General features: G+C 43.3%; 1 protein-coding gene across 1 annotated transcript in view; it reads left to right on the forward strand.

Annotated features, from left to right (window-relative positions):
- Positions 1-13,348, forward strand: part of lrp1ab (low density lipoprotein receptor-related protein 1Ab) — an 86,795-nt gene that overhangs the window by 16,364 nt on the left and 57,083 nt on the right. Inside the window, exon 3 of the mRNA XM_053425153.1 lies at positions 7,794-7,931. Coding sequence (XP_053281128.1) covers positions 7,794-7,931 — 138 coding nt within the window. The remainder of the gene's footprint in view (positions 1-7,793; positions 7,932-13,348) is intronic.

Consider the following 13,348-nt stretch of genomic DNA (forward strand, 5'->3'; position numbering starts at 1 on the left):
GATGTACTTCACCCTTCCAATGTGTTGGTTTCTGGTATCGCTGCGACATAGAACATGAAAATAGAAAAGCAGAGAGGCAAACCCATGTATAGGTTAACCGGTGTAAAAGAGATAGCAGTGATATAGAGGTGAGGGAGAGTGTTTGTGTTGTCCAGTAAAGCTGAAAAAACGTGGTGCCATTCTTACACGACACCAACGGAGATGTCATGAGAGCTTTTGGTGATAAGAGCCAAAGTCGATGTTCTGTAAACAAAAACACACGATCTCCGCAGCAGAGTCACTGTGACATCCTCCCGCTTTGTGTGTTGTTTCGAACGCGTCTGAGCCAAGAACCTCCTGCTGCGTTGTGCATGTGTGTAAGGAAACCTCAGAAGTAGATCCAGACCTAATCTCCCGACACCATGTCTGAAAATGGCTTGTGTCGGTGCTGGGCTTATTCTCGCAGATGTTGAGCAGACACTACACAAGCCTGCAATCCCTGCATATGACTGATGAGGTTTTTTGACCAGAAAGATGTGTATTAACTTGTTTGTGGTTGTTTTTTGTTGTACACATCCAGTTTATTTACAGTTTAGTACCAGAAACATAGGTAAATCCATTGAGACACCTCCCAATAGAAGGTTCTCTTTCACTCTGCATTGTTTTCGCAGATTTTTCAACTCTTTGTTTCTAGGCTTTTTTGTTACGCAGAGATGGGGGTTAGGGGGGGTTGTAATGAGATCATGACATGTTATAAAAGTAACTGGAAAAAGTTAATGGGACGGTCTTCCAGTGAAATCTTCCATCTCACTGTATCATTAGGGCTCTGACATCTGACAGCCATAGCTTTCATTTCCAATCTATTTCAGTAACCGTACTTTCATGGTGCTGTTGTTAAAATCCAAAGTACTGTGTCACAACTTGCATTGCATTTCACTGTTCTTTTTGAACCGTGCAGTTCAAAAAAAAAAACAAAAAAAAAACTGCATTTTTGGCAGAGATCCGAGCCTGTGTTCAATTATGATGCATTATTGTGGTTGAGCTGGCGAATGGGGGCAGATGTTGGAGTAAGCCATAGCATGTAAAGCACTTTCTCTGTCATGAGAAGCCCTCGCCACGAAGGAATCCTTTTCAACATCCGAGAAAAACCTTATGCAACCATTGCCTGCCCCTAATTCTCTTGTTAGACTTTTTGACCCCCGATTTGGCATGAAACTGTCCACAGGAGGACTTCCCAGCAGGGGGTGAGAGGCATCTCAGTCATGCAAATACACCGCCTTTCTATTCCCATGCAGTGTTATCCACTTTCATTGAGGGGGAGAAAATGAGCTGATAACTCAACTTAGTTAACACTTGCAAAACCCTAGCCGCTCCCTGCTCTGAGACTGTCAAGTTGTCACTTAACTTATCTCCATAGGCTTGTGGAGCTAATACACACACATGTATGCACATACAAATGTTTTCCTTGTTGATGCTTAAAAAAGTAATTTTGAGGGGATATACCTGGAATGCAGTTTCATAATGAAAGTGAGGGTCCCATGGCTGAAGAGGCTAAAAGTATTTAACGTAACAATGTGGGCCCTCGAATCCGGACACGCTCCTGATTTCATGCGATGTGCTTTCAACGGGACTATTTGCACTAACGCACTGGAAACTGCTTCAGATAGATAGCTGAGGGAGCAGTGGTGACACAGAACTGTGGTGAAAATACATGAAACACATCCAGTCAGTGGATGTGAAGGTCTGAGGGGAAGATTGAGTTATCTTCTCCATGCAGCTACCCTAGGCTGCTGGGGGCCACACAGCAAGGTTATCCGTCCATCTCTCCACCGGCCCGGGCCTTTGTCCGGCCCATCCGACTGTCACGCCCCGGCCACCTCTCCGTGACGACCAGGAAGAGCAGACTGCAGAGGTGGTGGGATGGGATGGAGGGATAGAGCGATGAGGAGAAGGGATGATCTTACAAAAGAAGCCTTTTATAAGAGAAAATGAGCAGATTACTCCTTTAGTCTCAGGAGGAAAATGGAAATGGCATTGTTAAGCTCTGATCCTCTTTCAATAGTCCCATCTCCTTACAGTAGAGTTAAGGGGGAGCGATCCTTTAAACGCCCAGGCATGCAGCTATACTTGCGGGGGGGCACCGGGCAGGGTTAGGAGGGTCTGTAGTGGCAGCGGTTGACACACTGCTTCCACAGAGGAAGGAGCAAAGCCCTGTAAATCCCCCTGGTCTGTGGCCCTGAGCCCTCCTCACCGGCCTATCAACAGACAGAGAACACAGCGCTTTCTCACGCCACACAGGCACCACTTCCCCTTCTTCTCCTGTCTCCTCCACGCCCCGTTTCCTTGTCTCCCTCTGTCAGTCTGTCCCGTGTCCCTCTGTCTTCCTTCTCTGTCTGTCGGAGCAGCTGGAGAAGCTAGACTCAAGTCTCGTCTGATCCCTCTTCCTCATATCTCATCTCCAGTCTTTCCTCTGGTGTAATCGCCTCATGGTTTTTTCCCCTTGTTGCAGACAGTGACCTTTTTTTTTGTTGGCTGTCTCTTTTCTGTAGGGAAATGGTCTGTTGTGGATTTTATGCAGTGTAGTCCGATGGATATATTGCTAGACACTGCACTGTTTCACTGTGGCAACACCTTTAACATGTTGGAATAAGTAGGTCCCCAGATTTAATAGTTTGACTGCTGTTTTACTGAAAGAATTCAGCCTTAAGTGATACTCCACCCGAGCTCCATCTAGTGAGGGTCAAGCCCCCGAACCCTGTGGGCGTGAAAGGTGGCTGTAGGACGTTACAACTTTGTTAAGAAACTGTAGATCTAGTTGGACCAAATAAATGTAAGTTACTAATCCTGCAGATTTGTTTAAATGATCACGGTGCCTTTAGCTTTAGCCCAGAACTGCTGAGTTTGAGAGCCGGTAAAACTGAGAAATTTGGAAACGCTGCTGCCCCCTTTGCAGTTTGAAAACTAGGGGGCAGCGTATTAGTCTGGATGAGCAGAAAAAAATATATTTGGTGATGGAGACGCTCACGACGTACCTTACGCGGATTCGTCCTGCTCCTGTCACATGACCCTCTTCCAGAATAAAACTGATAGAGAGACTAAACGACCAAACTTCTTGCAGGGACGTTTCAAGCCTACGTGATCTGTAAAGACTGCCCTCTTCTACTGTGCAGACACTACATACAGTACACTTCACAAGCATTTCTGTTCGTTACTTTACAATCTGTTATCTCAGGACTCAGGTTGTGGTATGAATTATAAGCGTGGGTGGGAAAACCAGCACATCACAGGTCTTCTTCCTGTGCGAGCAGAATGTGCTACGCCGAAAGTCCTCTGTGCTGCTGCTTCGGCATGGCCATGTGCTTGTTGTACAGAAAGTGAGAGTGTGGAGGGGGGGGAGGAGAGTCGGTCAGTGGGCAGGCCGGCCTGTCACCCTACACAACATATTCATTTGAGCTGACAGCAGACTTTATGGAAGTCAGTCAGGGGCTGCCATGGAACCCAAAGAGCAGGAAGAATAGGAGTCTTTTATGCTCCGGACAAAAGATCGACAGGGGATCCAAATTTAAGGTCATTGCATAACTGAGAAGTGGGGGGATGGTGGTGCTGAGAGGTGTTGGAGGGAAGCACACACTGGGAGAGACCCTCCTCCTGATGCCTTGTGTTGGTCTTTACAAGTTTAGCCGAACCCAAAGCAACATGCGAAGGACATGTGTGATCTGGGTTCGGGGGATTATGTGAAGCTGAGAGGAGCAGTGATGCATTTCCTAAATACTCAGGGGAAACATGTAATATTGTGTTTGCACCAAGCATACGCTGCCATAAGAGTTTTAATAACTGAACATAAGTTGTGTATTCTGACTCGTATAGTGTATAATGTTTTAATCATGATGAACCCCAGCACTCATTTCTTTAATGTGAGATTCATATAAGAAATGTAAGAGAGAGAGACAGAGAGATATCACACAGCAGGTTGGAGAAAGGTTTCATCGGTTCAGATCTCTGAAGACACCGTGAGGCTAATCTAATGCCACTGTTAGCTGATCACCCAGTTTAGTGCAATAAGATAATTATCCCCCCTCTGCCCTCTATTAGGTGTGAGGGTGGTAATTTCCCCCTTTTCTTTGCACGTTAACCACGTCACTGCCGAGTGTCTCGCATTGTTCTTAGGTGCAGTGCTGCCTCCGAGGCTGCCAAGCTTTACAGAAGACTCTGTGCAATCCCCGCATTAAGTGACGCATCACATTATTCTAATATAATGTTCAGTGCTAATTATATCGTTGTATGTACGTTTACACTGCCTCACATGGGACAGGCATACACTAATATGCTAAATCTGAGACTGTTCAAAGGGGTTTTTAAGGCAACCAGTTAGTTTAATCTGGTTTGAAACACCACTTTAGTTGTAACAAATTATGGAATTGGTTGCTGAAAGAAGATCAATGTGTCACAGAGCGGTGCTATGATACGTGAAAGGAAAGGGTATCATATACAGCAGCTTGGAAATGAACCGGTGGTTTTTTTTTGTTTTTTTGCTGCTGGTCCATATTCAGCTCCTTCCGAGGTATTACTGTGTTGTGGATCTCAAACAAATCTTTCTGTCTGTGTCGTGGTTTGCAGCTTGTGTAGTGTGCTTCCAGAAACTTCTATTGTGCTCTCTGATTGGCCAGTGGACAGGAAGGAGTGTGTTTGTGTGTTGGTGAGAAGGGGCTGTTGATGTTGCGGGTGCTTGTTTTCTTTACATCTTTAGGACCTTTTCCAGTATAAACACTGACCTTGCCAGGACCAGTGGAACACATTGGAGCCAAAGCTTGGTCATTTCTGAGGTCCTTGTTAAGTTTGGTGTAAGACATGAATTGTGTCAGATTAAGGTTTAAGGTAGGAATAGTCGTGGTTAAGTAAAAGGTTTTGATTATAATTTTCACTATGAGTCAAGTCAATGGAAAGTCTGAATAAGGACAACTGCGCAAATGTGTGTGTACTTTTCCGTCCCCTCTTGAGGACCCTTGCCAGTATAACCACTCTGGGTCTAAGGCTGGAGATACAATGTGAATTGTGATTAGGTTAAGGTTAGATATGAATTGGTCATGGCAAAGGTAATTCTGAATGGAAGTCAATGCCAAGTCCTAATAAGGATAACTGTACATACTTGTTTGTGTGTGTGTGAGAAAGTACAGGTTCCTGGGACGTTGTAACCGACACACACACAGTTTGTTATATTAGTTAATCTGTCTGACAGATCAATCCTTAACATGTCACTCATCAAGGATACTTACGTGTAGTCTGCAAAGACACTGGTGTGTCACGACCACAGTGAATCACCGTCATTCAGATGACATTCACCATGTCTCGTCCTTTAGAGGAAAAACTGTTGACAAATGCTAAATCCTTGGCAGGGGTTTTCATTTCCAGTGTGCGTGGCAGTTTATTCCTGTTCCTGCAGTTCATGCAGAAATCCCCAGGTTGTTTATTGAATGTAAATCAGGCAGGCTTAGAGGCTGAAGCTGTTGGAGGGCTGCTAATATGCTAGCGTCCCCCAGATGGGTAGAGCTGCTTTCCCCCTCCCTAAGCCAGATGCATTAGAGGCTAATTCTCTGTTCGAATGTGGCACATTTTCCACGCAGGCCTCTGTGGTGGTGGGATTATTATGGAAGCGCTTGTCACTTTAAGGCACTTGTTTGAGCTGAGTTACGTTTTATGTTCTTTATGTGTGGTTGTTAATCCCCCTGGAGTGGATTGAGTGGACTCAGAGGGAATGCGTGTGGTTTACGTGACTTTATAAATGGTTTCCATCATATAAGTCTTCATGCATATCCACGCTTTTATTTACCAGATTACATATAACTTTGAATATACATAGTCGTAGCTATTGAGATGTGTGTTTTTTTTTAACTTTCTTAGTTGATATAGGTCCCCACATCTCAGCTGTGCATGACAAAGAAAATATTAGATACTATACATCAAGTCAAGTCAATAATATTTATGTTGGAATTTTCTCTAAGCCGGCTCCACAGTCTCGACAGGATACAGTGCGACACCCTCTATCCACAGACCCTCAGTCTGCAACTGCATTTTTGGCTGCAACGGCTTCTTAATATTCAGACGCCAAAGACCCTGCCACTGGGAGATTCTGAAGTAGGCATCTGAAACAGGTTTTACACCACAGGCGGCGCATATGCAGATATCATGCCCTCAGAAACCCCGCATCGTGCGCACAACCTGCAGGAGTCTGCAGATCGTTTCCTGTGAAGGAAGGTGAACTTTATTTTCTCTGCTTCTAGTGTTTTTCTGAAATGGGTCAGCAGATGTTAGCGAGAGAAAGATAGATAAAGGGGGAGAGAGAGGGAGAGTGAGGTTAGAGGAGGAGGAGGAGGAAGAAGAAAAAAAACAGCCAAAGCAAACTGTTTGCTGTGTAGTGTGGGCTGAGAAAAGAGAGAGAGAGAAAGAGAGAGAGTGAGCGAGGAAGAAGAAGAAGAGTGGGAGACAGTGCGGGGAAGAGACTGTATCCAGTGTGTGTTCTGATCTGATACCGGTGGAAAAAAACCTCTGCTGTTTTTGGACCAGAGGAGATCATGTTCTGTCCTCAGTCCTCCACAGCCCTTCAGAGTCCATATGGCTTTGTTTGCTTTTGGAGATTTCGAATATTTCTCCTTCACCACGTGCCAAAAGATCAAATTCGCACAGAGTGCTTCTTGCCATACTGTACATATTGAAGACATACATGGTAACTGCAACGTGTGCACTTAAAAGTCTGTTTTTAATATTTCTCTTTCTTTCTCTGTCTAAGGAACATTTAGTTTCTCACATGCCAAAAAGTCACACTCTACCAGAACCCTTTATCTCCCTGCAGTCGTCTACAGTTTTAATCACAGATCAGCCACATTAAGAGAACACGTTCCTCTCCCAAGGCCCCACCGTCCCCTCATGAAACCTCATTTCAATTCACAAGATCCAGATTTGATTTGGATTTGCACCAAAGTGCACACACTGTTAGGAATCCCCCCCCTAAAGATATAGTAATTTACGAAATGTTTTGAGGAACAGAATAATGAATCTAAAAGTAAAACAGAGCTCCTGGTAATTGCAGGCTCTGAGTCAGACTGGCAGCCGGTTGTACTGTGACAGGAAAAGCTACTTTGTTATCTCCCCTGATGGTGGATACAGGAGTAAGTGCAGATAGTACAATGCCACATGTGGGGATACAAATGAAGCTTCTTTCTCATCGGGGGCTCCGGTTGCTCTTAAAACCTAACGATACAGCAACACATTCTGTTAGGCTGGGAGGTCCCCCATCAGTTTGTACTTCTGTACAGGAATAACAGCCCAAGTTATGACATGACATTAAAATATTGGCTTTTTGTTGTAGCTCCACAAACAATGGATTTTAAGAATCATTCGGACATTTACAATTAAAAAAAATTGAAAGAATAAACCCCAAAACATTCAGAAGACGCTGAAGTTAGGTGTACACTTGGAAAGACGACGGAATTTAAGAGCTTCCGGAGATAAGAGGTAACGCTGCTGCCATGTGCTGCAAACAGAAACTTGATACCCGTGGCAGAACTCGTACGTCACCTCCTGCCTCCTGCAGGCTCTGCCCAGGCTCCACAGCTCACCCCAAGATTTTCCTGCTGTCGTGAAGGCGTCTGACTCGGACAATCTCCTGCTGTGTTGTTCATATGTGAATGTTAATGTCTGGAGAATGTTCGGACACAATTGTGCGGACATTCTGTAACAAAAGGTTAAATGGCTGACCACAGGAGTCCTGTATGTTATTGTGCTATTTTTTCCTGAGATATGTTTTTTCTATGTTACAGGCACACAAAACCGAGTGAACCAGTGTCCTGTCAATGAACACGGGTGTCTGGACCTGGACGTGTGCATCCACATGAGCAAACTGTGTGACGGGGTCCCCGACTGCTCCGATGGCTGGGACGAGGGGCCACACTGCAGAGGTAATAAACAAACACAAGCATGCCTTCACATTTAATGACTTGACGTGTAAAACAGATGGCATTGTTAGGGGTCTTTTCTGTCATATACAGACAAGAGTGCTGTCTGTTGTTTTGGGTCAAAACAAACAGTCACATCTCCTTGTTTTCCCATTCAGGACTAACTATATCTATCCAATAATCTCCTGTATTAGGCCTCTTAAAGGGATAGCTCACCGAAAAAGGAGAATTCACTCATTATCCACTCTGGAGTGTGACCCTGTGTCAAGTGGGACCTTTTCTTTAGACATAATATATCAACAGAAAAAACTTGAGATACCTCCATACTGACCAGACATTCAAATTCAACTCGAAGTGGTGTCATTTACGCCAATTATTTTAGCCAAATGTCCTCTGGTATCCTCCTCGGAGGTGTGTTCATGGACCCTCGGACACACGGAACACGGCACAAACGCTCTCCCAAGGGCACTTGCGGTGTGAATGTCCTTTAGCTTAGCCACTTTCGGTGGCGGACGTTTAGGTTAAAAACTTGGTGTAAATGTACTCGTTTCGGGACGAATATGAACGTCTGGGCTTGTGGACACTTGTATGACACCACACGAGCAGTATGGAGGCATGTCGTGTTTTTACTGCTGTTTTATTACGTCTGAAGAAGAGGTCGCCTTGGCTGAAACACTGTTTACCCCTGACACTACCAAAGTGATTTGTGGATTCAAACACGTCACCCAACCCCCCCGCGGTATAGTGGTGAGCTGATAATGAGTGAATTTTAATTTTTCGGTGAACCTTCCCTTTAATGAGCTGTTCTGCAGTGACTTGTGCAGTTACAAAGGAATTTCTCTTTCTGGGGGAAATGTAATTAATTAATCAGGCAGCTCAGCTTTGAGGATGTTTCTCCAATCCCTGGGGGAACGATGACCATTCAGCCCAGATGCAGCTTAAGAAGAATCCCATCCTACTGTTAATTGGGGACGACAGAAGAATGAGAGATGGAACACGTTGGGTCCATAGTGTTGGTCTTTGTTGCAGCAGACAAAGGAGCCAGCAGTGTCCGCCTTCAGAGGGTTGCCTCAGTATTCGGCAGTTCAGCAAGGCAGTGCTCAGATAAAGCTGTCTGAAGCGCTGCCTGTTTGCAGCTGCAAAACCCCATGTTGTTGTGTACGTGTGTTTTTTATATTTTGTTGTGCACCCTGGGTGTTTAATATACTGCTCGGAGTAGTTATGCACTATCCATATCTCTTTCCTGGAATAGGAGATCTTGTTATCATATATTCAAAAACAGGACTAAAGAAAATAGTTGGTGCTGTCAGCTTTTCAAAAATTGCAATCTTGAATCATCTCTTCTGATAATTATCAAATATTAAAGCTTCTCCTCTGTATTGCTTCTTCTGTATTGGTACGTTTTATGTTATTTTGGATGCAATTGGATACTTTGGGGTCTGTCACTCTACCCTGTTTGGTCCGGATTTTCAGAACATTCAGCTTGGTCCAAACCAAAGTAACAGGCGTGGAATTTGCCTCGGATCCTGGTCCAGACCAATGGACCTAAATTTGGTCCAAACAAAAGAGTTCCCAGTGTAGATCAGACTGAACCATGTTTCTTTTGTTTTTTTTGCAGTTTGGGATTTCTTTGGCATTGTTCAGACTTTCTGATCAATTGCAGAAAGTTGAGATGGTAATAAAACAATAGAAGAAGAAAAGAAGCGGCTCACAGGACTGCTTGTAGTCTTCACCTCGACAATTAGATGAAATGACAATATTGCACAGGCAAGAAAATGAACAAAGTGATTTATTTTCTCCATTCAAACGGAAAGAATCCTTATTTAATACACTTAATTCAAAAACGTTAGTGAATACAATAGCCAAATTCACAACAAGCCAGTGTCTGATACAAAAGTCTTTTAGTCTGCTCCCTAAATTACTGTGTGAAGCCAAAACTAATGGACAATGGTACAGACTTTTAAGAGTCATAATTTATTACATTTATTAGAGTTTTGTTGATGTCCATAAGTTGCAGCTGTATATCTTTATTTCCATACCCTGTAAATCTGTCTTATTAGACCACCCTGTATATTTCATAAATTTTATCACGGTTGAGTTATTAGATAGAAAGTTGCACATTGAAGTGCGATGAGCCCAGAGGAGCAGGATAACTGTTGGACAGTTGCACAGAGTGGATGAGTGTGAGCGTCCCACACACTGGTCGTCACTGTTGGACGAGCCTTTTCCCAACGCAGCAGTGATATCATCCAGTCACAACATGCGCCGGCTGTTCCCGAGGACACATGTCCAGCTGTCCCCAGTGAGGCGATGGTCAAGACACACCTAAATACACACACACCTACGCGTTCATGTGCCTGTAGTGCCGCCATGCACTCACTTACATTCGCACACAAACAAACGCTCACACAGTCACATTATTGCGAGTACACTCCCAAACACACCCATCACCCCACACACAAACACAGTGTGTCCAGAGCCTTTGGCATTGCTGTTTGTGAGCTCCCCTCTTTTCAGGGAAAGGTCTGGCCTTTCACAAGCTCCCTAGTGTTTACTTGTACAAACTGCCGGGTTGTGCAAGTGTACCTGGAAGCTGATGTCTGAAAGCCCACTTTGTCAGTCAGTGTGTCCAAGTAATTCTGCCAAAGTTGTTGACAGGAGTAGTTAGAAAAAGGGGAGTGTAGCGAGGTAGGTCAGGCAGGAATTTTATCTGGCTTAAATACATTTCCTTAGTGTTTTCATAGTGTGTGGCAAGGTTTGGGATTAGATGTTTCATGTGCTGGAATGATAGCAGGGAGTTACCTTGTGATAATGGTGATACTGGCAGCTCGGCTCCAAGGTTCAGCGTTTACTCTCACTCAGTTTGTATGTTTTCAGTTCCTGACTCTTGAAAGTCTCGATTTATTGTGAAGAAGAAAATTAAATTATAGAAAAGTTAAATAAAAATGTTTTACTACTTAGTAAGGTTTGTAACCATATTTTCCATATTTTCAGATACAACTTGCCATTAATAGCTTGCAGTCATGTACTATAACAGATTGACCCATGCTTTATATAATATGTAGCCATTCTTCATTAAAATGACTAGAACTATTTTTTTTTTTTGTTCACTTGTGTTCTCATATTTTTTTTAATGTTTCTATCAATGTTCAAACCCAGAGATATCAACAATTTATCTTGGTTGACTTTTAATCATTCATGATTGTTCATTGCCGTGTGCTGCGTAACGTAAAATATAACTCCCAACTCCCATAATCCCATGCTGCTTCGTCATCAAATGTTTTGATTTAGAGACCCATAGCGGCCAAAAGAAGGTTTAAAAAAATAGATTTTCTAATGTTGATCAATGAACACCTACAGATCTTTGCCGTCCTTTGGTCAAAAACAATCCAGTCTATTTTTTTAAAGACCTTATCTAAATATACTCTTTACAGAAAAGTGACAGTTATTTAGATTTTCTGTCACATGGGTGAAAGTTGAGTGTATTCATTGATCTGCAGTCTGCATTTGTCCTTTTCGCTGCCATTTTGGGGGGTGATGGGTGTCTTTTTGGGGGCAAGGCCTTAGACCTGCCTCCCTCAGAAGTGACTGATTGATAGAAAAGAGAAAATGGGGTCATAGCAACACTCCTGAGACCTTTCTCCTGTTCCTCGCTGTCCCAAAGGGAATCCTGATTATTGTCATGGCCTGCTATTGCTTATGCATGCAGTGGGCTTTCATTGTCCTTCATGTCCCACCAAACAGGGAATAAGAATCTTTCATAGGCTGCTTAAAGCTCCCAGGCGGAAAGACCACAGTTTCATCTTTTATTCATGAGTGGGTCTTGACTGAGATTAGTTTATCGGCTCCAGTAAGAGTTGTCTTGCATGATAAGACCTGTTTTATTGCCACTCTTTACCAATCACTGTACGCACATGGACAGTGGGTTTGTAAATTCTCATAAAGGCAAGTTACTCAGTGTGGGAGGGTCAGTGGCCACACTGTGTGTATTTTGTAAGTTTAGATCTACGTGTCTGGGGCCACGTGCTGCCACTGTTTGGCACTACGATAGCCACTGTTTGCTCATTACTCAAGCCCCTGCCCTTTTTGTGTGTTTGCAAATGTTAACTTTGCCCCCTCTGACTATGCAGCCTGCAAACAACTTCCAGTAAATACACCTCTTTGGAAATCAGAGCCTTCCCGTCAGCCCCTGTTCTGCACACATGCCTGCGTATACACACCGTTATCACCTCTATCTCTAAATTACCTTACCCAACAGTGCTGACTTTCACTTTGCAGTAATGCAACATTTACGACTAAGTAGTATTATAAGTAATGGTGTGCACCAGGAAACCATATCATGACAAGGCAGGTTCATAGAAGGAAACGGCTCTATTGTCTGAGTGTTCTTTGTGATTCAGTGCTATTGAGCAGGTTAATCTGCTAAATCTATTTAATTAAGATAGAATAGTATGTGCTCTGCTAGAATACAAACTAATCATGACAGCTATGGCTATCTATACAACATTAACACAAGTAAGGAGCATAGATACAGATATACAATAAAAAAAATAATTTAAATGTTTCTTGTGCCATGAAACAACCTGGACTGGTAACTTGATGTATATGTATGAGCCATTAAGTTTAAGATGTAGAAAATTGGGTTTTTTGATGGAACCATGTAGGGAAACAGGCTGCTGTCAGCTGCAGGTAGAGGACAAGGGCATGTGTGGACTTGTCTCCAGACAGTGGAGCACAAAGGTAGGAATGTCCTGGGATTCACCACTTTTTTAAACTGTCACACACTCCAATAGCCTGTTTACACAAGTGAATGTTTAGTCACTACGATTGTAGGAAATGTAGCAGGGCTTTATTTGATTTCTTTTTTACTTAGAAAGGGGATTTGTCTTCAAGCCAGTTGATGGATAGATGAACAGATCTTTTTAAGGAGAGAGGTTTATGAAATAATTCAGTCGTGACAGGTTTGTTACATAACTACAACTGGTCCCCGTCTCATTCAACCTGCGTTACCCTGTTGCACCGACCCGTCAGCCCCATGATTTGACTTCAGAGGAAATTTTTTAACTTTCATACATTTCCTTGAGCGCTGGGTTGTAGACAGAGGCCAAGAGTATTTCCTCCTTCTTTCTGCCTCAGTCTTCTTTCTAATATTTCATTAACCGTCTCTTATTCTGTTCCTGTTTATACTAAACCCACCTTTGCCCTTTCCATGATGTCTGCGTGTTGTATGTGTTAAGTAATACATTAAATCAATTCTAGAATCTAAAAGTAAAAAGCTTGATCACCAAAAGGCCGGTCAGAATTTTGTGAATATTTGTTTTGGATTTCTCCCCTTCATTCAGTGTTAATTTTTGAAGAATTGGGCTTTTATTATTCTGGCATTCTGAAATCAGTTGGCATGACGTGGCAAAATGTCAACA

The sequence above is a fragment of the Pleuronectes platessa genome, chromosome 6, assembly GCF_947347685.1.
Source record: "Pleuronectes platessa chromosome 6, fPlePla1.1, whole genome shotgun sequence".
NCBI lineage: Eukaryota > Metazoa > Chordata > Actinopteri > Pleuronectiformes > Pleuronectidae > Pleuronectes > Pleuronectes platessa.